The sequence below is a fragment of the Staurois parvus genome, unplaced genomic scaffold (genome assembly GCF_062004578.1).
Source record: "Staurois parvus isolate SC_StPar_1 unplaced genomic scaffold, SC_StPar_1.0 ptg000163l, whole genome shotgun sequence".
NCBI classification, from domain to species: Eukaryota; Metazoa; Chordata; class Amphibia; order Anura; family Ranidae; genus Staurois; species Staurois parvus.
In genome coordinates this window covers 3,439,987-3,465,337 of record NW_028317959.1, presented here as the reverse complement: position 1 = coordinate 3,465,337, position 25,351 = coordinate 3,439,987, and the positions used below count along the sequence as shown (strand labels likewise).

The following is a 25,351-nucleotide window of genomic DNA, read 5'->3' as shown; positions in this document are numbered from 1 at the left end:
TGCATACCCTAACCTCCAAGCTTTGCCATAAAAACAAACAGCATTAGGCCTTAATATAGGGTGTGTCAGGTTGTCTTTAAAGGATTATTCAATTTTGTACATATTTAAAAAAAAAAATAGTAAGAAAAAAAAAAGCAAATTAGCATTTTTCCAGCTTGACCAGTGACAAAATTATGTTTCTGGTAAAAAGGCATGGGGACATTGTTCACAAATTAACCGTTTTTTTTTCAATGTTGCACTGTTTTTTTGCAATTACACTGCAAAAACTCAAAACAAAATAAATGAAAAAACAAAAATTAATGGTGCCAGAGAGCTGCAATGCCCAGACGTGTATTACCATAGAGCAAAGGTGTGAATTAACTCCTAATCCATGCCTCAAACTTTTATGTAACATAAATTACATACATTGCAAATAGCTCCGAGAGTTGCAGCTAGCTACAAACATCACTATCTTTTTTGAAGCCAACAGCAATTTTGCAATACAGGTTAGAATGACGGATGTCATACTGCCAGCAAGTCAGTGCACCTACTCCTGTGGATGTGTATTTAGAAGGTCTGTACATCTGAGATCTATAACTGGTTAAACTCCATTTTTCTGAAATATATTAAAATCACTATTGGTAAATTACCATCCCTCCTATTCTCATACTGTACATTATTATAATCGTTACTAAATAACACAAATTCATGAATAATGTACCCCAAATCTGGATTGCCTAGGCTATAATTGACAGTTATAGCAAATAAGAACTTCACCCTGTAGTGAGCGAGCTGTAGAGCGATCTGGATGAAAGCATCAGGACTCGTTTTGCACTTCTTTATTAAACCTTTACCAAACTCTTTGAAAGGGAATGTATGGAAGTCAACATCATCTGCTAAAGATTGAGCCACTTTAAGGGAGTCTTGTATGATTTCTTGACACTGCAAGAGAAACATGGGGTCAACAAGTCTATACCACTAAGTCAATATACGTATGCATAACACATCATATTTGTGGGTTAAATTTATTACCAGTGGAATATGGGTTTAAAGCAGCTGCAAAGGCTGAGTTTTTGTTTTTTTTAACAAACATGCTATACTTACCTGCTCTGTGCACTGGTCAAACATTCCCATAGACACACTCCTAAACCTTGTGGACTGCCTTCCCAGAAGTGTTGAAGCTGTTATAGCTGCAAAGGGTGGGCCAACTCAATATTGAACCCTACGGACAAAGACTGGAGGTGCCATTAAAGTTCATGTCCGTGTAAAGGCAGGCGTCCCAATACTTTTGGCAATCTAGTGTATATGCACTGGACACTGTTTTCTCTCATAATGTCTTATTATATTTGATGCAGTCTGTATTTTTAGCTTTGTTGTAAATTTAACTAGTATCCTTGTAGAAAGCAGCAACAGAACTCCTCTGTTGGTTACCCTTCATATGTGTGACTGTTAAACATTGCAAGAGTCTTCAATCAGAAAACAATGGAACTGGCCATAAAAGGGAGGGGCTAGCAGCCAAAAAGACAAAGGGAATATTTCAAGACAAACTGCTGAAACCGTGAAATTGTGTGTAGGGTTAAAAAAAAAAAAGAAAAAAAAGAAAGAAAAAGAAAAATCAGTATTTAAAGAGGTAATAAACCCAACAATAAACATTTATTATAGTGCAGTTTACCAATTCTTAGATGTGATGGCTGCATTAGTTTTCTTGTTTAGGCTCTCTTTCCTTTGTCACCTGGTGATCTGGTCAGCAAATCTCTTGTTTTTCAACAGAACAAGCTGTCCTGCAATTGTAGCAGTTTTAGGGCTGATTTAACACTGACAGAGGTGCTTACAATGATTGAATTTTATTTATGTAAAACCTTTACCCCAAAAGGAAAAACATTACTGTAACTTTTTATAAAGTATTAGCTGGGCGTTGGCTTTAATTTGCTAGTGTATTAAAGCCTAAAAAAACACATGCAGCCACCACATCTATAAATTGGTAAACTGCAATATATAACATTTTTGGGTTTGGGTTTAACACCACTTTAAGAATTTACCTAATTGAAGATTTACAAGTATTAAGGCTGTTACCTCATTGGAGATTTCCCATTGCATTCTCTGTGGTAAAGGCACTGTTGAGTCAGCCTGGCCCTTGCAGTGTCCCTCTTCATTGTATCCAAGCTGGAAGCAGTCTGTATACAACATAGACTGAAAAGAATGATAAAAGGGTATTAGATGCATAACATTTTATAAATAAACAGGGTTACATGATGATAGGTCTAGAGACATAAGCTTCTACCTCCCACAGATGTCCAATAATGGGTGCATCTGCCCATGAATGTTCAGCATTCAGTCCAATTTTCCCATTTTTAAAAATAATGAAGGAAAACGATTTATCAAACCACCTGAGGAAGACACATGAAGGAAATTGTCATGTTGCACAATTAAAAAGAAATCAAAATAAAAGTACAGAATATTTAAGTATTACAGCTGATTCACACATGTGCAGTGCAGATTGAAGCTCAGGTTTCACAGCTAATTGATACAGTAGTTGTTTACCGGTTCACATCAGGTTCAGGACAGGATTAGCTCAGGATCTTATCCTGTTCATGCATATGCAGTTTAGAAACGGTTCCCACAGAAGTCAATAGGATGTAATCCGCACATGAACCTGAAGGCACTGCTCAGAAATCGTACATGACTCTTTCAAACCGCACTAAATCCACACCGCCAGCGCACCAGACATATGCGAACAAGCACCATAGGAAGCAATGTATTTTCACATGTCATGCAGATTGGATGTGGTTCACACTGCATCTAATTTGCATATATGTGAACCGGCACTTAAAAGTGGTTCTAAAGCTCAAAAGGTTTTTTACCACTGGGTTTACATACTCTTTAATGCATTCTCTGATTGCCTTAAGTGTGCTGCTCCCCTCCATATACTTGTCTGAGCGCTATGTCGATCCAGCACTGTGCACAAAAGCAGCAGTTCTCTTGGCTCTCTTTCTCCTCGCTGGACAGGGAGGCAGCAGCGAGAGCCATTGGCGTCAGCTGCTTTCAATCACAGCCAGTGAGTAGGGAGCAGGGGCAAGGCCGAGACGCACTCTGTGTGTCAATGGACACACATAGCCAGCTCAGGAGCGAGCATGCACATGTGCCCCCATAGCAAGCAGCTTGCAAGGAGGATACTCGGCAGGAGACCTGAGAAGAGGAGGATTGGAGCTGCTCTGTGCAAAACCACTGCACGGAGCAAGTAAGTATGACTTTTTTTTTATTTAACTTTATTGCCACCACAAGGTATAATGTGATAGCATTAGGCAGGTGAAAGATACCCTTTACTATTAGACCCCCAATGTCTCCCCTTCTTTCCAAAGCAGCTAACCAAGCTCAGATTACTGTAACAGCAAGGGAATGACAACTCTGAAACCAGAATTGATTAAATCATCATCGCTTCTGTCTTCATTCACTGTAGGAGACTGTGGAATGGATGTACCTTGGTCTCCTCCTGCGCCAAATCCTGAAGCCCTTCAATGGGATCCCAGGCTCCTACAATAACAGGAGAATCCAGTGCTGTATAGCTCCACAGGTATGGTGCTACAACCCAATTTTCTCTCTGTCCAGCTGTGGTATGGCGCTTCACCGTGCCAGACTAGCAGTCTCCATCTGCTTCCCAATAGATACTCATAAATGAACGTCTGCAACAAAGTGAAAACAGACAAAATTCTTCTTTATTGAGAACAAGGAGGAAAACGTTCCATGACATGATCCATGCTAATGTGTTTCAGTCCAGAAAAAGACATTATTCATTGCCAAAAAGACTGGACTGAAACGGGTTAGCTTGGGTCGTGCTATGGAAAATTTCACTCCTTGTTCTCAATGAAGAAGATTGTCTATTTTCACCTTGTTGCTGGCATTCATTTATCAGTGCTTCATCAGTGCTGCATAATTTTCACCTGGATAAATTTTGCTTTACCGTCGGAGTGGGCTGAATGAAACAAGCACAAGGTTATGGGTGCCAACGCAGCCATGAGCATGTGCTTAAATGTGGAGCTTTCCTCCTCCTCCCCTTCCCTCACTACTTTTGGAGGTTTTTTTCTTGGAGCGGGTACCTCTTTGACCCCCCCCCATCACTGCCTGAAACCCCCTGGGACACATCACAGGTCCCTTGAGAAAACGCAGCACTACTTATGCATGTGCAGTGGAAAGCTAGCTTTATAGCACCAGGATTCACAGCTGGTTTCTCACATCTGAAATATTGGTACAGGAAACCCAAAGATTGGCAAAGAACTGGCCCGGGTGTAAACAGTGTTGGATTCCTGGACTCGTATGTACATGTTTAATAAAAGTCATCAGCTACAGTATTTGTAACTGCTGACTTCTGATTTTTTTTTCCTCTTTAAGCCTTCAGAGAACATTATATATCTCACAAATTATTTCTATTAAAGTGTTACTAAACCCACAAGAGTAAAATCATTTTGTATATGCAGTAAAGCATGCGTCTTATATTCACTGTGGAACCTAAGGGGTTAATTCTCTGTATTGTGTAAAAATGCTGTTTGATCCTGACTACTCTGATCCTAACCTTTTTTCAGTATCTCCCTCTTGGGAGAGTGCATGTGATCAGAAAAGGGCCAATCAGCACTGTCCAGAGGTCAAGGGTTTTGCATCCTCCTAGAGCAGAAAGAAAACTGCTTTTACAAGCTTTAAAACGTGCTCGGCTGGATACTGATAGAAGTCACAAGACTGCTCTAACTGCTACTGAGAAAAGGTATTTAGCAGTTTAAATTTACTAAAATAATTGCATTTCCATGTTCTGTGGGAAACCAGATATAGTGAACACAGGGTCCTGGGTTTAGTAACACTAAGTAATATAATTTATTATAAAGACCATTTTTAAAGAACTCATTCAGCCAAATATTTTAAAGAAAACCTGAACCAAGAAAAAATATAGGTTGCTAATGCAGAATTCTTGTTTTTAAATGCTACTTGCCTGGCTGTTATATTGATTCAAATGCTTCAATACTTTGAGTCACTAACCTGGAACAAGTAGATCAGGAGTTCTTATCATCCTGTGCTTTCACTGGTTGCAGTACTTTCACTAGGTCAGGGACAAAGTACTGCAATCGGAGATAGCCAGGCAAATAGCATGTTTAGAAGGTCAGTAACTGAAGCCTTAATATTTCTCTGTAGATGTTGCCCCCTACATATGTATACACAGTCACACATTATTTTTGTGCCTGACCTGTCATAGCATTGTCCATGCAATAGAGATTTCGCATAAGCATCCAAGGAATTTACTGGATCTTCACTACGCAATCCTTGCTCGCTTTCATCTAAGGTGACAAAGAAAGCTGCTTTCTCCACTAGATCCAATGCCTGCAGGTTCTTTCCACTGCGAAAATATGCTTTACGAGTTCTGGCCCATGTTGTCCTACAAACAAGATCAAGAAAATAACAGACATATTCTATGTGAGCAGTTATGTGATACAGATAGCCAAGAGAACACTCAGATACAAAATAGAGATCCTGAAATGGTTACCTGGATGTGCTGAATGTCCAGACCATGAACAGTAATAGTCTGCTTAGTAGAATATATCTGAAGATGCGAATAGAGAGGGTAGGAGGCAGAAAACGGGTAGAGCTGGCAAACCCTAAGGGCTCATTTACACTTGCTTCAAAATGTGGCATTGAACATGCTTTTTTAAAGCACTCTGGATACCAATCAAAGCACCTGTCACTAAATAAAATAGTAATCTTACAGTCCTGTTTGCAGGCTGTGTTTGTTTTGCTTCAAAAATTATACCCCATGTCACTTTTTTGGTGCTTCAAAGAGTCTCCAAAGCCTCCATAGAAGTCTATGATAACGCTCGCTAACAGCACCTGCAGCTTTTGAGAGGCTTTAATTCAGCTTTAGCTTCACTTTGCTTTGGAGGTGTTGCAAATATGAGATATCCCAGGAGGCACTGGGACACCAACAAGCAAACTGGAAAGATGTCATCAGTAGTCACTTTCTGTACATGCGTATATACAGTCAGGTCCATAAATATTGGGACATGGACACATTTCTAACATTTTTGGCTCTATACACCACCACAATGGATTTGAAATGAAACGAACAAGATGTGCTTTAACTGCAGACTGTCAGCTTTAATTTGAGGGCATTTACATCCAAATCAGGTGAACGGTGTAGGAATTACAACAGTTTGCATATGTGCCTCCCACTTGTTAAGGGACCAAAAGTAATGGGACAATTGGCTTCTCAGCTGTTCCATGGCCAGGTGTGTGTTATTCCCTCATTATCCCAATTACAATGAGCAGATAAAAGGTCCAGAGTTCATTTCAAGTGTGCTATTTGCATTTGGAATCTGTTGCTGTCAACTCTCAAGATGAGATCCAAAGAGCTGTCACTATCAGTGAAGCAAGCCATCATTAGGCTGAAAAAACAAAACAAACCCATCAGAGAGATAGCAAAAAAATTAGGCGTGGCCAAAACAACTGTTTGGAACATTCTTAAAAAGAAGGAACGCACCGGTGAGCTCAGCAACACCAAAAGACCCGGAAGACCACGGAAAACAACTGTGGTGGATGACCGAAGAATTCTTTCCCTGGTGAAGAAAACACCCTTCACAACAGTTGGCCAGATCAAGAACACTCTCCAGGAGGTAGGTGTATGTGTGTCAAAGTCAACAATCAGGAGAAGAGAAGAGTATGGGAAGAGAAGAGTATGGAGAAGGAAAGGAACTCCTCATGATCCTAAGCATGCCACCTCATCAGTGAAGCATGGTGGTGGTAGTGTCATGGCGTGGGCATGTATGGCTGCCAATGGAACTGGTTCTCTTGTATTTATTGATGATGTGACTGCTGACAAAAGCAGCAGGATGAATTCTGAAGTGTTTCCGGCAATATTATCTGCTCATATTCAGCCAAATGCTTCACAACTCATTGGACGCCGCTTCACAGTGCAGATGGACAATGACCCAAAGCATACTGCAAAAGCAACCAAAGAGTTTAAGGGAAAGAAGTGGAATGTTCTGCAATGGCCAACTCAATCACCTGACCTGAATCCGATTGAGCATGCATTTCACTTGCTGAAGACAAAACTGAAGGGAAAATGCCCCAAGAACAAGCAGGAACTGAAGACAGTTGCAGTAGAGGCCTGGCAGAGCATCACCAGGGATGAAACCCAGCGTCTGGTGATGTCTATGCGTTCCAGACTTCACGCTGTAATTGACTGCAAAGGATTTGCATCCAAGTATTAAAAAGTGAAAGTTTGATTTATGATTATTATTCTGTCCCATTACTTTTGGTCCCTTAACAAGTGGGAGGCACATATGCAAATTGTTGTAATTCCTACACCGTTCACCTGATTTGGATGTAAATATCCTCAGTCTGCAGTTAAAGCACATCTTGTTCGTTTAATTTCAAATCCATTGTGGTGGTGTATAGAGCCAAAAATGTTAGAATTGCGTCCATGTCCCAATATTTATGGACCTGACTGTATTCTTGAACGTTTCTGGTGTAGACATCGCTTCTGGTGTGCAGCGTGATGCAGCAGGAAGGTGAGTGGGATCCGGATATGAGCAAAGCAACTAGCAAACGGCACACCTGGTGTGCAACATGAGAATGCTATAGCAGAAAGTAAGCAGGGACCAGAGAGAGAAAACTGAGTGGCAGAGGATCAGCAGAGCTGAAGGACCAAAAAACGAGAAACTAGCAGTGTCACATGTGATGCGCAGCGCGGGAGGTAAGGGGGACCAGAGAGAGAGGAGGATCAGCAAACCAGAGGATCAGCAGAGCTGGGGGTTACTACGTAACGGAAGATCAGCAAAGCTGGGCGTTAGAAGCTTCCAAAAAGCATCACTGAAGCATCAAAAACACATAAAAAAAAAGCATGATGAAGCAGTAGGCAATTTCATGTGTATTAAAGCCCAAGCAAGTGTAAATGAGCCCTTAGGGCCTCACTAATTCCATGGTGAACAATAGTGAACAGGACAGGGTTTCTTACTTGCCTGGTTAAAGTTGGTGGATGGGGGGCCACCACAATGACCTGACATTATCACCTGATTCAGACATTTTTCATCCTCTCATGTTTGGGAGTGCATTTAGACCTCATCTGTAAGCCACTGCTTTAGCACACTGACCCTAAAATACTAATTGTTTGACACTGTTTGCCATTTTAATTTGTCTATACAACTTATACTGCACAACCATTCTATGCTATGATTCTTTTAAAAAAGCAAAACAAACAGGCATCTCACCTCTCCCCAGCAGTTAAAGCAGCTAGTTTCTCCTCCCCAGGCTGAGGAGGGCTAGAATCATCCAGAATGTGCTGGAACTGAAGCTCAAGTTCCTTAGGGTTCAGCAAACGTCCGCTATGGTAGACCCAGACTTTGAAGAAACGCCCCTTGTGATACACTACTATGTGCTTACTGTCAGAGTAGTGTTGGATGATGTCTGTGCAGAGATTGGCATGAGATAAGATAAATAATAATAATAAATAATCAAAATATTTCTATTGTGTCTATTCTAAATACACAAGCAACATATCAAATATGGGCACATTTTTTTTTAAAAGATACAAAGCAAGCTTATCCAATCCTAGTAGTCCTCAATGGGTAAAAAAGCACAATACTATATGCAAATGGAATTTTTTCTTTAAAGTGGAACTTAGTCAGAAAAATAGGTCTTGCTAGAAGACTTCAGGCTGGCCCCTTTTGCAGTTATAGCCATGTAAAACATTAAAAATAAGTGCCTATACAGTTTAAAATCCAGTAATACACTGTCTCACTCTGCTCTGCACATGCTCAGTTGCGCTCGATTTTTAGGCTTTTTATAGGCACTGTGCCAAATTTGTAGAGGTCGATCTGCTGACAGTCTAAGGTCTCCTTTCATACAATGGTGCAGAGATGTCAGTCTCTACAAAATCAATTACTCTTGGTGCCCTGTTCACACAACACTAGTATCACGTGCAGATTTTTTTTCTGCACAGGAATCTGCAACGTGTATAAAACTCATCTCAGCGTGCATGAAAACTGATGTAGACCGATGTCTCTGCAAGTGAAATCTGTGCTTTAGTTTCTATCAGTTTTTATGCACTAAGCCCCCGGCCACATCGGGTGCGATTTGCATGCCAGGCGACTTGTATGCCAAGTCGCACCCTATTGTCTGCTATTAGATCGGTCATATTGGTGCGGTTAAGACTTAGTCGGAGCCACACCGATTTCAAAAGTAGTGCATGCACTACCTTTGTTGCGATTTGCATACACATCAGTGTCAGATGTCTTGCAAATCGCAAGGAAATCGGCAAGTCACTGTAAGTCGCACAATTTCAAAAAGCCCTCCCTGGACCCCACTGACCCGAACAACCTTAGACCCATCTCCCTGTTGCCATTTACATCCAAACTCCTTGAGCACTTAGTCTACAACCGCCTAAGGTGGCACCTCAACGACAACAACCTCCTCGACCCCCTACAGTCCAGCTTCCGTCCCCTACACTCCACCGAACCTGCCTTACTTAAACTCACCAACGACCTGCTAACCACCAAAGCTAATGGCCACTATTCAGTGCTCCTACTCCTCGACCTCTCTGCGGCTTTCGACACAATCGACCACCCCCTCCTCCTCCACAAACTACACTCCCTCGGCCTCAGAGACTCTGCTCTCTCCTGGTTCTCCTCCTACCTATCACAACGCTCCTTCAGCATTACCTATAATACTCCCACCTCCCCCTCTCTGTCGGGGTCCCTCAAGGCTCTGTCCTCGGGCCCCTTCTCTTCTCCATCTACACATCCTCCCTTGGCCAACTGATACACTCTCACGGCTTCAACTACCACCTCTATGCCGACGACACGCAAATATATCTCTCGACCCCTCGCCTCACCCTTTCAGTCCCTGTCTGAATCACTAGCCTGCTGAACAACATATCAGCTCCACTTCCTTAAACTGAACCTCTCCAAAACCGAGCTCCTAGTTTTCCCCCCAGCCCGTGCACCCCCCCCCCCCGCTTCCGATTGCCCAACGGATCAAATTCAAATTGCTTACACTGACATACAAAGCTGTCCATAATACTGCCCCAAACTACATCACCGACCTAATATCCAAATACCACCCAAAACACACTCTCTGCTCCTCACAAGACCTCCTTCTCTCTAGTTCCCTGGTCTCCTCCTCCCTTGCCCGCCTCCAGGGCATCACCCATACTCTGGAACTCCCTACCCCAATCCATCAGACTATCACCTACTCTCCTCTCCTTTAGGCGCACTCTGAAAACCCACCTCTTCAGGGAAGCCTACCCCACCCCCTGCTAATTGCTGATCTCCTCCAGTCTTCCTACCACTCCATCCCCCACAGCTTTTCCTCCTGTACCACTATTGCCCCCTTCTAGATTGTAAGCTCCAAGGAGCAGGGCCCTCGAACCCCTCGTGTATCGCATTGTATTATTTTTGTACTGTCTCATGTATTGTCTCCCATTGTAATGTACAGCGCTGAGCGAACCATTGGCGCTTTATAAATATTGTATAATAATAATAATGTGATCGGGGTGTAATCGTGTGAATGAGCCTTAAAGATAAAAGTGAAACTAAACCGATCGGAACTAGTGGAACTAAATCGATTTAACAGTTTCATAAAACACGGAATGCGATCACATTTGCTTGTGTTCTTAACTAAACTGTCCAACCATCAAATGACTGGTGTAATAACTGATCACATTTGTAGCACCATGGCAGATGCAGATCAAACAGATGGCAGCCTCCTTGACTGAAAAGGATTAGCTTTAACTGCTGCTCAGGGCTCTGCACTTCAACAAATAGGCAGACTCCAGCAAGAAGAAACAGGAGCAACGCTGGAGGCAATTTACAGCACACACTAATTTTGGTAGCATAATTATTAATGTGGAATGTACACTATATATTGCCAAAAGTATAGGGACACCTGCCTTTACACACACATCAACTTTAATGGCGTCTCAGTCTATAGGGTTCAATATTGAGTTGGCCCGCCCTTTGCAGCTATAACAGCTTCAACTCTTCTGGGAAGGCCATCCACAAGGTTTAGGAGTGTGTCCATGGGAATGTTTGACCATCCTTCCAGAAGCGCATTTGTGAGGTCAGGCACTGATGTCGGGGGAGGAGGCCTGGCTTGCAGGTTCCACTCTAATTCACCCCAAAGGTGTTCTATCGGGTTGAAGTCAGGACTCTGTGCAGGCCAGTTAAGGTCCTCCACCCCAAACTCGCTCATCCATCTCTTTATGGACCTTGCTTTGTGCACAGGTGCGAAGACATGTTGGAACAGGAAGGGGCCATCCCCAAACTGTTCCAAACTGTTTGGAGCATGAAATTACCCAAAATGTTTTGGTATGCTGACGCCTTCAAAAGTTCCCTTCACTTGAACTAAGGGGCCACCCCTGAAAAACAACCCCACACCATGATCCGCCTCCACAAAACTTTACACTTGGCACAATGCAGTCAGGCAAGTACCGTTCTTCTGGCAACTGCCAAACCCAGACACGTCCATCGGATTGTCAGAGAGAGAAGCGTGATTCGTCACTCCAGAGAACACATCTCCACCACTCTAGAGTCCAGTGGTGACGTGCGTTACACTATTGCATCCGACGCTTTGCATTGCACTTGGTGATGTAAGGTTTGGATGCAGCTGCTCAGCCATGGAAACCAATTGCATGAAGCTCTCTACGCACTGTTGTTGTGCTAATCTGAAGGCCACACCAAGTTTGGAGGTCTTTAGCTATTGACTCTGCAGATAGTTGGTTATTTCTGCGCACTGTGCGCTTCAGCATGCACTCACCCCACTCTGTCATTTTACATGGCCTACCACTTTGTGGCCGAGTTGCTGTTGTTCCCAGCTGCTTTCACTTTGTTATAATACCACTATCAGTTGACCATGGAATATTTAGTAGCGAGGAAATTTCATGGATGGACTTATTGCACAGGTGGCAACCTATCACGGTACCACGCTTGAATTCATTGAGCTCCTGAGAGCGAACCATTCTTTCCCAAATGTTTGTAGAATAAGTCCGCATGCCTGGGTACTTAACTGTATACATCTGTGGCCATGGAGGGGATTAGAACACCTGAATCCAATGATTTGGAGGGGAGTCCCAATATTTTTGGCAATATAGTGCATGTTCCTTGCTAAAAAACATTATTTTTTTTATCAATTGTTATGAGTAAAATTCCACTTTAAAGATTAAGCAAATTTTGGGTGCCAAGAAATTACTAGGCCGCTCCTACTGCATGGTTACTCCATTTCTGCCATGCCATCAACCTTCATATCATGATTTTTATGCAGCACATGCATACAGCACAAGAACACACATATTCCCTTCCTCATACCAGTTTGACAATTATGTGAGTGTCCAGGCATCATGCAAATCTAAATGAAATGCAGAAGGTCTAATTCACACTATTTGAGGTGACGTCTGTCACCGCTGGGGCACACAAGAAACAATTGTTTTCTATGTATCCCATTCACACTGCAACACTGCCTAATGCTGTGGTAGAATGCAGACATGCAATGTAAGGCAGCACAGCACATCGCACTGCTCTACATTGCAGTGAGTGAAGTGTATGTTTTGCACACCTCACATAACTTTTTTTTTTAATTTAATAAAAGGGAGCCATGTGATTTGATGAATCGTGCCTTACACTGCCCCCTAGAGCAGCCGGGAACTCAGAGAGCTCAGAGCTGCGGGAAGGTGAATTGCTCCAGCAGCTCGGAGTTTGTGTGTGAATTCAACCTAAAACTTGAAGCTTTACAGAAAAATAAATGGGAGAAGTTTGTAGTTTAAGTGACACCCTCTACTGGCACACTTAAATTAAAGTTACCAGCTTCGGAAACAAGTTAGGTTTATAATTTGGGCATTATGTATACAGTGTTGGTTCTGCAGTGTATACTGCCTGGCTAAGAAAACTAACATGTTTCAAAGTCTGTGTCTTTATTAAACTAGATTAGACAATAAATGTTAGCAAAAGAAAAAATGGCATGCGAGTCCCCCCGATTGCATACCAGGCCCTTTGGGTCTGGTATAGAGTCTGGCCAAATTACCTGACAATGACTTGCACTACAGACAGTAAGCTAGATTCAACACCATGCTTGAAAATGTTAAGCAAATTTTGAGGGCTCTAGTGTATATATGCTGTTAGTGCTCTTTCAGATACACAAGATTGTTCCTACCTGTTTCATTTCCTGGAATACGTGCCGTGTTAAACATGCGCTCATACTGAGCAGAGCACATAGGCAAACAATCTTGGATCAACAGCTGTATAAAGGGCAGAAAGGGACCAATGCCAGAGAACACAAGACAAAAGAACACCAGGAAAACACAGCAAATGATGATAGATGCAAGACCATGGGTGTGTAAATTATAAAAATAAGAGGTGAAAATGGACAATACACGGTGAGACAATGATTTTAATGGACAATAAACAGTATTGGATTGTGTGTATTGTGGGTAAAAGATCAATTAATATAGCAGGATGCCAAGACAAAATAAAAATAAACACACAAAAAAAGAAAGAAAAAAAAAAACACACAGAAAGGGGAAGAGAAGGAAGCAAAGAAAAGACACTAATCAATAAAGACATTCCACCATGACAGAAAGATTATTATTCATTAATATAATACACTATATATGTTAATCTCAGCATCTGCTGACACAACTAAATGCAAAGATTTAGTTGCAGACACCTTTACCCTTGAAGGAGCTCAGGTTACCTGTTTAAAGCTCATTAGGTTTTAAAGAATATGTTTGGAGCTTTAGAATTGGACTTATTGCTATTATCAGAAAACACTTAACAGATACACTGGCTGAGGCAGGAAATTTTTATGCAGATCTCCAATCTGTCAGAAAACTAAGAATTCTTTGGTTTTCAGCTGTCAAAAAATGTACAGCATCCCTGAGAGAAGTAGTAATGTGTCAGTTAACCTGCCAGTGTCAAATACAGATGAGCATGCCTCTTAGCAAATGTATTTCAATGCAAAGCTCCAAACATAGAACCCAAAACCTAAAACAGATTTCACACAGAAATACAACTTGAAAAGAAAAGAGAAAATCTGGCCATTGTTAGGACCCATTCACCATAAGGTATAAGGGTTCTGAGTGGGGTTCAGCTGCACACTTACCAGTCTCCTCTCCAGGTATGCGGGTGGTATTAAAGGTGCGTTCCCACTGGGCCGAGCACAGCGGGATAATAGATCCGGGAACCCTGATCTGTACCCAATTATTACAGAAAAGGGAGAGACATCATGGGTACAGAAGCATTGTAGACATATCATGGAGGAAGATAACACAATGCAAGAGAGTTGACATCACTGTCTAACTTACATTCCCACTATGAAAACATTTAAATTGAGAAACATATTTATTAAGCTGTTTAGGTATGAGGGGACTGGATTTTGTATGAGGGATCGCTGTTTAGGTATGAGGGGACTGGATTTTGTATGAGGGATCACAGTTTAGTTTATTGAGGGGGCTGGATTTAAAATAAATATTCTTGAATTTGTCTTCTAAGGGATACATGAAGGCTGTTATTGTTACCCAAATTCTGGTTGCCTTGCTCTCATGCCAATATTCTTGCTTCAATACTAACCCAGGATCAGTAAGTAAATCAGGACTGATGACTTAACACTGACTTTCCTGAGATGAATACATGTTTTTGGTCAGTGACTTTCAAAAAAGATGAAGCCAGAGCATAAGCATAACACTAAGGTAACTAGAATTTTCAGAAGGTGGCCACCAGTGGAAGCCGCTATATTTCACACATGGATATCATATTATTTATTTCAGGATTATTTTTCCTTTACCACAAATTTGCAAGAGTACCTGAGAATCTGAATGTTAAACCAACATTGCACCTACAGGGTGACAGAGGGCAATCCCTGTTCCATCAATCTGCCAACTGTTCCTGGGCACCTACAGGACTCACACATAGCACTTTCACCTTACTGTAAGTGACATTTGTCTATACACTTCAGAAATGCCAAGATGAGATATAGAGATATGCTTAATTGTCCTGGAACTAGCCAGGAACAGATGCTTCCAAAAGACATCTGAATAGTGTGTTATTTAAAAACAGCATTTGCCCCACTGTACCCCTACAAAAGTAAAAATAAAAACGTCTTGACATATTAACCATACAACATTTAAGGAAGTTTCTTATGTAAATATATTTTAAATAAAGGGTGGCTTTGCACACGACTGCTGCCAGGGGGTGGGGAGGAGAAGGGCCCCCTGCTGGTTGTCGCTGCTCAGAGTAACCAATATAAACAGCACAACAACTCAATGTACAGTGGGGGAAAACCTAAAGCTGACCATAAACATGCACACACAAGCCTTCAATCTCATCTAATACCGGAGTATTTTTCGGCCATACTTCTCTTGTTAGTCACAGATGTGCACTTACTTTTGCACTCCTGTGACCCAGAAGCAGCTTATATTGGGCTATTGCCCAAGGTCATCGGATGTGGCAGAGCCACTCCAGGCTCTGGAAAGATCCAGATTCACCCAGTTTCCTGACTGACAGCTGGCTACGGCTCTAAACGCACGGCTGGGATCTAAAGTCAGCTGTGCCCAGCCCTCCAGTGAGAACCGGAAGGGCAAAGCCAGAACGGCGATTGACAGTCACTGCTCTCAGGCTGCATTCATACTTGAGCGATGTGTAGCTTGAAGCTCCAAAAATGCTCAAACTTAAAAAAAATCAATTGTTGTCTATAGTGCCTGTTCGCACGATCAGGTGTGAACAGGCACCATAAAGAACAATTGATTTTTTGAGTGTTTCTGGAGCTCAAGCTAAAAATTGCTCAAGTGTGAATGCAGCATTAGATCAAGAGCTGAGCGAATAGTGGTCTTGGTGTTAGAGCCAACATGGGACAGCTGCAGCACCAAAGCTGCAGCACAGAGGTGAGTATGTATTATTTTTATTTATTTAATTACCATATTTCTCCTTTAAAGCGGATCTTCACCCTCTGAGAGAACTTCCCTCCAATCTACCCCTCCTTGCACTGTCTGCATGAATAGCGCCATCTTTTTTGTTTACTTTTTAACGAAATTGTGCGGCTCAGCCTCCCCATGCACATTGCTCGCCTAGGCGAATGTCATGCACAGTGCTCACTGGGCCTCCTGGGATATGCAAGTCACATACCCAAGGAGGCATAGTCTTTCATTTAGAAAGGGGGGGGCTTCCTCATGCTGTGTCACTGAACCTGGAAAAGCTAGTGGGCCTCTCGATGGCCTTACAAGCAACATGCCAGTGTGGGACCAAGCGGTAAATGGGGAGGAAGAGGGTTGGGGGATGCAGGTGAAAATCCACTTTAAGCATACAATCATGTGAGAGATAATTTAGCCCACACAGGGATACCCATGTGAGCGAGGCCTTACTGGTCTGACTGCATTAATGCTTTTACCAGAGAGCCTCTTTATTGCTGAGAAAGAAAAAAAAGATGATATTTTTTTCTAATAAGCACACAAATCATTTGCAGGTTTGATATTAATAACAATACTAAACATCAAAAGCTACCTAGTAACAAGTCTAAATGTGTTTACAGACAAAAAATGTGCTTAAAGTTACTGTCAAGTCTCCCGACTTACTAACAATACAAATTAAGAGTGGGCACTGTGATGCAACAGGGGCTTTTCTTTCTAGTCAACTCCTCTTCTGTGCACTCCCAAAATGCAAGCCTCAACTTCCCAGAGCAGTTTGCTCCCCATGTACCATTATTCAGTGGCACTGCCTCAGCTCCTAGTAACAATGCTCTCAAATAGCAGTGTATTAGGTCAATTTTGGCACTTTAGATCTGCAGGAGGAGGAGGGTCCCCATGTTCAGAAAATAAAAGTTGACTAAAAAAAGACATTTGAGAGTACATGAACCTTGTAATGCCTGCTTTTACTTTACATTGTTAGTAAGTGCTGTGATAGAGTCACTTAAAATGTAATTAAGCATTGTTCTGTTGTTGCTTGGTTGTATATATGAATACATTAACTGGTAATGGTATGCACACATTCAGCAAAATTCATGCAGCAAATCTTAGTTTAAATGGATAGTCATATCTATTTTCTTACCGGTTTAAGTTCCTCACGGCTAAGCTTACGTCTGTAAAGCAGCAGAGCATGTACGGTGTTACCTGCACGAGCTGCCTGATTTGGGGTCGGTGTCACATACAAGAAGTCCTAGTACATAAAATTAAAAATATATAAGTGCAAGAATATATTTATCAATTGAAAATATATTCTATTCATGTATATAGTGCTGACATATTCCAGTAAACTTTGCAAAGCAATGCACATCAATCCTTGCCCTAGATGGTCTAACAGGACAACATACCTAACACACTAAAATGAAGTATGCTTTGATCTTGGGGAGGTGGTGGGGAGCAGAGATTCTGGAACATCAGGAGAGACATACCCTTGTATTATGACTTGCAACCAGCAGGTGGCAATCTATGCAAGTTCTATGCTCTCAAAATTCCCTATCACTAGACAGCTCTGTTAAAACAGACCTAAATTGAATAAAGGACACATTCAAATCTTGCTGGGTGAAAAGGAATGATTTCACATGGTAAGGAGCCATAGATAAAATTGCACTTTATGTAGTCATAAGATCTGAAGTTAGACCAATTTTCTACATTACATTTTATTTACATTTACATATTATTTACAGTTTATTATGTTCTAGATACAAAATGCTGAGCTATTATGTAAACTAATAGGTCTACCTCAGTTTATAGGTTTCCTCTCAGGTGTTTTACAAATCATTATATTGACTTGCTATACAACTGAACCTTTCAAAAAATATTGCTGGAGAGAAGTGAAAAAAATAGACTTGATTAGCAGACAAATGGAGCAATCTCAGCAATATTCTGTCAGGAAAGAGGACACAGGATTTGATATCATCACTCACAATGCAGGACAAGGGTATCATTTACGGCTGGAAATTAGATTAGTAGCGTTAAAGATTAGAGGGGTTCTTTCACCTTCTAGGGCTATGCTTAGCAAACTAAATGATGGGTGTTGTGTGTGTGTGTGTGGGGGGGGGGGGGGGGGGCAGTTAGGCGTTAACGTGAACCTGGTCTAAAACATTTCTAAGGTACCAACAGTGTGGAACAGCATCTTATGGTGTTTGCAAGTACCCCCCCCCCCCCCCCCCCCCGCATTAGTCTTCAGATAAACCTCTGTATCCCGTTGGATTCAAAGCCCAAACTGTACATAGGGCCATGACTTTTGCGCAAGTCAAGATTAACCCGTCCCATCATTCATTTGTCAAATGCCAGACCCTTTACTGCCCAGACATGCAGTGAAGGTAAACACGAGATTTCTGTGCTTCATCAGTGTTGTTACTTGTAAATGTTTTAGGTTCGGATTTAGGGTGGAGGTGTTGATGAGGGAATCCCTCCCACTGAACCATTGTGTTCTCCTAGGGAGAGGGAGCCGCTCCTGCCGGGAGAACACAGTGATTACTGATAGCAGTTATAATAGCTCCTAGCAATAATCGCATGTAAAATTCGAGAAGCTAGTCAAGAGATCGATCGTTCAACTTGACTACATTCAGCCTGCCCATACATGGTTCGAATCTCAGCCAGTCCCTGCTGAATCTGCTGACATCTGAACCATCTATGGACAGCTTTTGTGTAGCGTGATTCACATCAAAGGTCATTACAGTGAGAGCTATGAAAATGTATAATAGTCTCCCTTGTTCTGGCCAGCTCAGTAGACTTTTTGGATACATTACTAAATGCACCAAAAAATTGGATATTTATTTCAGGTACTAATATAGTGCCTTCAATATATATTGTACATTCACATCAGTCCTTCACCCTCAAGAAGCGTACAATCTAAGGTCCCTAACTCACATTTATACATACACATACTAGGGTCAATTTAGAAAGGAGCCAATTAACCTACCAGCATGTCTTTGGAGTGTGAGAGGAAACCCATGCAGGCACAGGGAGATCATGCAAACTCCAGGCAGGTGGTGCCATGGCTGGGATTCGAAACAATGACCCTAGTACTGCCAGGCAGAAGTGCTAACCATTTAGCCACTGTGCTTAACATTAATAGCTAAGAACCCAAGACACTGTTGATCCAGAGATTACCCGAAAACCTTCAGGAGATCAAGAAGAAAATGTGCTTCCTCCTCGGCAGCAAATTGGATCATGCTTTACTGGGATTTTTGCCTCTCTCTGAATTAACTGCACTTACAGGATTCTATAAATGGAGGTTTTCTATTTTTTTCCCCACTGGTTGAGCATTATGGACTTGTGTTTTTTGCAACCTATGTAACAAAGGCATGACAGGTAAAATAGGTAGTGAAAAATATTCTTAAGGTAATTATGTTCACGGCTAATCACATTTCCCTAATATTCTGTAAAGTAGCAAAGAGCATAAAGTTTGCATAAGATTTAGCAGTTCCTCACTGTATAGTTCATTGCACCCAAACTGTTAACACATTAGGCAGACCATGCGGTGCTGTACATTTCATTTTTGTGTACATATACTGTACCTCCCTTAGTGACTCGCCCAGGGTGGAGTAGAGATAAAAACATCCCCAAGCTCGCAATCAATTAGGTGGCCCACCCAGCTGGGTCTATTCCTGCTGAAGGATGTCTGAATACAGGGTTTGAAAGTTGTACAGCTGTTTTCAAAGCTCTCGTTTTGCATTATAGTATTCACGAAACAGATCAGTTGTATTAAGAAATCAGCTTTGCTCCCACAAAGCTGCTGAGATTTCTTTAGAATGCATTCAGAATCATGCAAGTCTCCGATGCAGATTGTGTCATGCCTTGAAATTCAATAAAAAGAAACGTGTATCTGAGGGAGACTAAAGAAAGCTGGACAGCTCTAATACCTTGGTCATCTCGCGTGCGACTTGGCATGCGATTTGAATGCCATGCGACTTGAAAATTGTATGCCAAGTTGCAGCCGATTCTCCGCAATTAGAGCAGTCAAATCAAGTCAGAACTGCACTGATTTCTAAAGTAGTACATGTACTACTTTTGGTGCAATTTTCATAGATATCTGTGTCAGATGTCTTGCAAATCGCACCTGAAAGTGGCTTCTCACCTGACTTTGAAATCGTGCAACTTCACTGTAAATCGCACGATTTCAAAGTCGGGCTTGATGTGGCCGGAGTGTAAAAGCTCATGCACAGTGGACATCAAAAATGCCACTTTTATAGGCATTTTACTTTTTTTTCTGATTTTAAACACCCCTGTATGTTAGCCTAGTTGTCCATACACACAAAAGTGTTTAAGAGTATAAATAAATATATATATCACTTGCGCATTCAGGAGAGGAGTGTTTCGGTGGAAATAAAATGGAAGGTAGGTTTTATAAAAAAATATTCTGGCCAGAGGGATAAACGAACGCCTGAATGTGTTTAAATGCTTTAGTACAGTGTTTCTCAACTCCAGTCCTCATGGACCCCCAACAGGTCATGTTTTCAGGATTTCCCTCAGATGAAACAGCTGTGGTAATTACTAAGGCAGTGAAACTGATCAAATCACCTGTGCAAAATAATGGAAATCCAGAAAACATGACCTGTTGGGGGTCCATGAGGACTGGAGTTGAGAAACACTGCTTTAGTATACCACGGCTTTAGACACATTTTTTTTTAGCTCCTTTTTTATCCCCTGGAGCAGAGGTGAAGAAAAAAAAAAAAAACGTCCTGTGTGCATGAGGTTTAAATGGAAGTAGCCTTGTAGCATCTCTGTTGCTTACAACTGTAGCGGAAAACTATATGGATGCTTGTTAAAGGGTATTATTCAGGTACGGTCAGCTAAGCAGAGGTTCTGCCAAGACATATATCCTTCCTTTTGACAGCAATCACTTGATATCCAGCTGGGGTTTCACCTTGGTGTGGCATCATGACATCATGGTGATAGGAAGAGTTAACAAGTATGTCATATCAATGCATGTTGGATGATGAGAAGACAACTGGGTTATGTGAAATAATTTCAGCTACCAGAATTTCTGAAGTTACTAGCTTTACAACCCCAACATCAGCAGAGGGGCAAAAAGGTAAGGATGTTATTTTGTGAAAGTTGACAATCTCTTAAAGTGGAAATAAATTCTCCAATTCTTTAAAGCCAAGGAAAATGCCACCTTAACCTCTGTTTGATCTGCAGTTGTCATGGTGCTGTACAAGCAACTGTGACAATTATTATTACCAGCATGCATTGAATATAACCTTTTTGGGAAATGGGTAAATAGATAAGTTTAGTTCCACTTTTTAAAAAAACTCTGTAAATAAAACACTTATCTTACAGTTTCCGTTTATTGACTGTCATACTTACCATTGCATAATAATTGCTGTTAACCATAATTGGGCCTCTTCCACGCAAATAAATATATTCTTCCCACCAATCGCTAACCTGAAAAAATACAACGTTCATTAAAACTGTAACACTGTGTTATGTAAAACTAAATCAAGACAAGTATGTAATCTAGAAATGCACTAATTGAAAATGTTATCTTAGAAAATAAACCCAGTGCAGATTTTATCCATTTTTTAAAATGAAAGATTAATGTTCTTACATAGTTAGATGCCCACCAGGATTTCAGCTTCAGGTACCACTGCAGTTTGGGAGCCAGCTTCACTTTGAAATCCTTGGCCAATGCCGTCATGCGCTTAAATTCCTCATCATTCATTAGAGGTCTCACAGATTCCAAATACTAGTAAAAAACATAAGCATTTATAGGATATAAAGGTATTAGCCAACGGGATTCATGAGTAAAAGTAATGCAAGTCATCACTATTCTATACTGAAAAAACAGCACAAAGGCTTGTACTTTTTAATTAACTGTCTAAGTTTTCCCAGTTGTGTCAGTAAGATACAGGGGTGTGGAAATTTGTTTTAAAAACTACTTGTCCAAGGACTAAATCGTGGTCCCAATCAACTTGTCCTGATAAAAATTTTTTTTTTTTTACCAAAACTGTATTTAAGTAAGGTCTTATTTTGTTATAATACTACAGTTTTATCACTAATGATTTTCAATGGATGTATGTCCCTTTAAACCTTAAAATGGCTTTGCCAGATGGAAATTACAAAGGGTTGATGTTTTTTATTAGGCAGAGCTGCTCTCAGGAATGTCTGGGGCTTTTAACAATGAAATGGTGCCCTAAACTTTTAATATTTTTAACATTGCACTGTTTATATCCTACTCACCTCCCTGCCTGTCTCTAGCATTGAACCCAGGGACTAGCAGGGAGGGGAGAGACCTTTCAATGTAATGGGCACCGATTGGGTGCTCATCAGGAAAGGGAAGTGTCAGTCTCTCTTAACGCTCAGTAGAGGCACATCTGTTGAGCGAGTAAATTACCCTTGCACACGGAAGCACTTGGGTACTCAGTACAAGCGCATGCTGAGCAGAGAAAATCAAGCTCCGGTGCACACCAGAGTTGGATCATTTTTTGTTCAACCTGCTGGTTGAATGAAAAATATGACTAATGTATGGACTGCCTTACTGAGCCTACCTTAACCCCTTGGCACCGGTGCCTCACGGCCCTTTAAGGGTTCCAGGAGGTGGGATTTTGGGGTCATGTGACCGACCATGATTCGCTATCACGGCGGTCACATGATCGGGAAAGGTCCCGATTAAGAGAGGAGATTGGGACCTTTCCGTGAGTACCAAATGTATGTGCTGGATGCGCGCAGAGCGTGCGCTCTCAGTACATATGTTTAAATGTGCGGCTGCTCGGCGTCTAGGCCCAGACACCGGACATTTGCGTTCGGCCTGCGCCAAGAGGTTAAAGAAGAATTTCATTAAAGCGGTAGTAAACTGCAAAAAAGAACAAAAAAAAGCTAGTATGCATTAGTTTGCAGAGGACTTTTTTTTGCAAACGGTTTGTGAGCTTTCTTGTGCATCATCTTTAGAAGAGGCTTCCTTCTGGGATGACAGCCATGCAGACCAACCTGATGCAGTGTGCGGCGTATGGTCTGAGCACTGATAGCCTGACCCCCCACCCCTTCAACCTCTGCATCAATGCTGGCAGCACTCAAATGTCTATTTCCCAAGACAACCTCTGGATATGACGCTGAGCACATGCACTCAACTTCTTTGGTCGACCATGGCGAGGCCTGTTCTGAGAGGAACCTGTCCAGTTAAACCGCTGTATGGTCTTGGCCACCGTGCTGCAGCTCAGTTTCAGGGTCTTTGTAATCTTCTTATAGTCTAGGCCATCTTTATGTAGAGCAACAATTCTTTTTTTCAGATCCTCAGAGAGTTCTTTGCCATGAGGTGCCATGTTGAACCTCCAGTGACCAGTATGAGAGAGAGAGAGCGATACCACCACATTTAACACACCTGCTCCCCATTCACACCTGAGACCTTGTAACAATAAGGAGTCACATGACACTGGGGAGGGAAAATGGCTAATTGGGCCCAATTGGACATTTTCACTTAGGGGTGCACTCACTTTTGTTGCCAGTGGTTTAGACATTAATGGCTGTGTGTTGAGTTACTCTGAGGGGACAGCAAATTTACACTGTTATACAAGCTGTACATTCACTACTTTACATTGTAGAAAAGTGTCATATCTTTAGTGTTGTCACAAGAAAAGATATGTGAGGGGTACACTCACTTCCGTGTGTGTGTGATAGTGTGTGTGTGATAGTGTGTGATAGTGTGAGTGTGAGTGTGTGATAGTGTGAGTGTGAGTGTGAGTGTGAGTGTGTGTGTGTGTGTGTGTGTGTGTGTGTCCCGCCCCCACCGCAGCCCAGCGCTCCAGTGAGCACTGGAGTGGGAGAGCAGAGAATCAGTGATTGACAGTCACTGGTTCTCTGCTCACAAAAGGCTGAGAACCAAGCGATCAGCGGTCTTTGATCACTCAGTTCTCAGTCTTGGAGGATCGATGCTGCATCCACCTAGGGGAGTATAAATGTTTTTTGTTACATACACATACTTCAATTTTATTTGATAATTTTACATATCCACAAACATACCCAAACAAAAGATTTAAAACCAAACATTTTAGCTCCTGTTGTAGTGGCACCTGAACCCCTTAAAAGCACATTAGTTTTTGGTATCTTTATTTGTACCTGGGTCCTGTACTGTGTACTGGGATTTGAATTCCCATAAACTTATGGGGAGCAAAACATGCTTGAAACGAACAAATAAACATCAACATAGGTCCTAAATCTGCCTCCTTGTAAACACTCACCATACTTGGAATTGCAGCAAATAATAAATCATCACAATAAGATAATGTTTTGGTTATTTTAAATTGTAAGGAATTGGTGGGAAAACATACACAAGAACAGCTAGCAATAAAAGTATATACTTCAATGGGTCACTGCATAAAAGGTAAATTTAAAGCATAAAGGGACTTGGTAATTACCGCCTTTCATAAAGTGGTAATGGTACACACTTTAAGAACCAGTGTCTTATAGCACTGAGAGGATGGGATGTACCACTTAAAATGACCATGTTTGAAAGGCAAGCTAAAAAACCTCCAGAGCTGGAGGCTCTTAGCCTGAAGGCTGAGACTTTAATGATAGCAGAGGGAAGTGCTAGCTGACAAGCCATGCCAATAAACGCTTGAGGCATGTAAAGAGCTGGTGCAACCTTTGGTATTCAACAACTGAATTTGAAGTTTAAGCAAAACTTATCTTTCATTTGAGATTTTAGGAAACTATACAGTCATTGTCCACTGATATTCAAAAAAGTTAATGTCCCGACAATAGAAAATTCTTGAAAATGTATGCATCTAGTGAGGAGATACCAACCCTCTGCATTGTATCCCTAACTGCTGGTACAGGAAGGCGAGGAAGTGACGCTTGGTAGCTGTATAACATGGGCTTACGGCCTGAGAAAATCTTCACCAAAGTCTACATGGATAAAAGAAAACAAATAAGCAAAGTAATAAAACAGTGTTTTACAAATTTACCATAGCTTAGAAAGATTTTAACTTGCAATAAAGGAAGAGTATGATCCTCCACTTCTGGGTTTGTAGGGTTGCCACCCTCGATTTGCGTGGGCACGAGAGCCCATTTATTTGAATGGGCTCCCGTGCCCTGGGACACGCAGGGAAGTCCCTGCACTACTTAGAACAGAGATTCCCAGTACGGTTGCGATTTCCAGAACGGGTGGCATGCCATTAGAATTAACGGCACTCGCCTGCAGGTCCCGCATTCTTCTGTATGGGTGGGGCAGCTGCAAGTATTTGTGCAGGTCCCACAGCGGCACCAGCTGCTCAGATGTGAACCAGGGGTTAATACAGGTTCTGAGGCTAATTTATGGCAGTTAAGGCAATCAGCGAGTTTAATTACCACCTTAATCAGCCAGAGAACCTGTGTAAATAATATGTGTTTGGTTTTAAAGGGATGAGGTGGCAACCCTAGTGGGTTGATGCGTCACATAGGGGGAGATTTACTAAA

At 41.7% G+C, this 25,351-nt stretch overlaps 1 protein-coding gene across 4 annotated transcripts in view; it reads right to left on the bottom strand.

The window, feature by feature from the left end:
- The window catches only part of LOC149463009 (carnitine O-palmitoyltransferase 1, liver isoform-like), a 95,012-nt gene that overhangs the window by 24,028 nt on the left and 45,633 nt on the right, over positions 1–25,351 (bottom strand). For 3 of the 4 annotated variants that reach the window (XM_089676075.1, XM_089676074.1, XM_089676077.1), the window contains exons 5-14: positions 24,701–24,802; positions 21,510–21,647; positions 21,269–21,346; positions 17,040–17,147; positions 14,104–14,191; positions 8,223–8,418; positions 5,207–5,395; positions 2,261–2,366; positions 2,053–2,169; positions 757–921 (exon numbers count right to left, since the gene is read on the bottom strand). In XM_089676075.1, the coding sequence (XP_089532201.1) occupies positions 757–921; positions 2,053–2,169; positions 2,261–2,366; positions 5,207–5,395; positions 8,223–8,418; positions 14,104–14,191; positions 17,040–17,147; positions 21,269–21,346; positions 21,510–21,647; positions 24,701–24,802 (1,287 nt within the window). Of the gene's footprint in view, positions 1–756; positions 922–2,052; positions 2,170–2,260; positions 2,367–5,206; positions 5,396–8,222; positions 8,419–13,155; positions 13,241–14,103; positions 14,192–17,039; positions 17,148–21,268; positions 21,347–21,509; positions 21,648–24,700; positions 24,803–25,351 lie in introns of all 4 variants that reach the window. The other variant, XM_089676076.1, reaches the window with a different exon arrangement.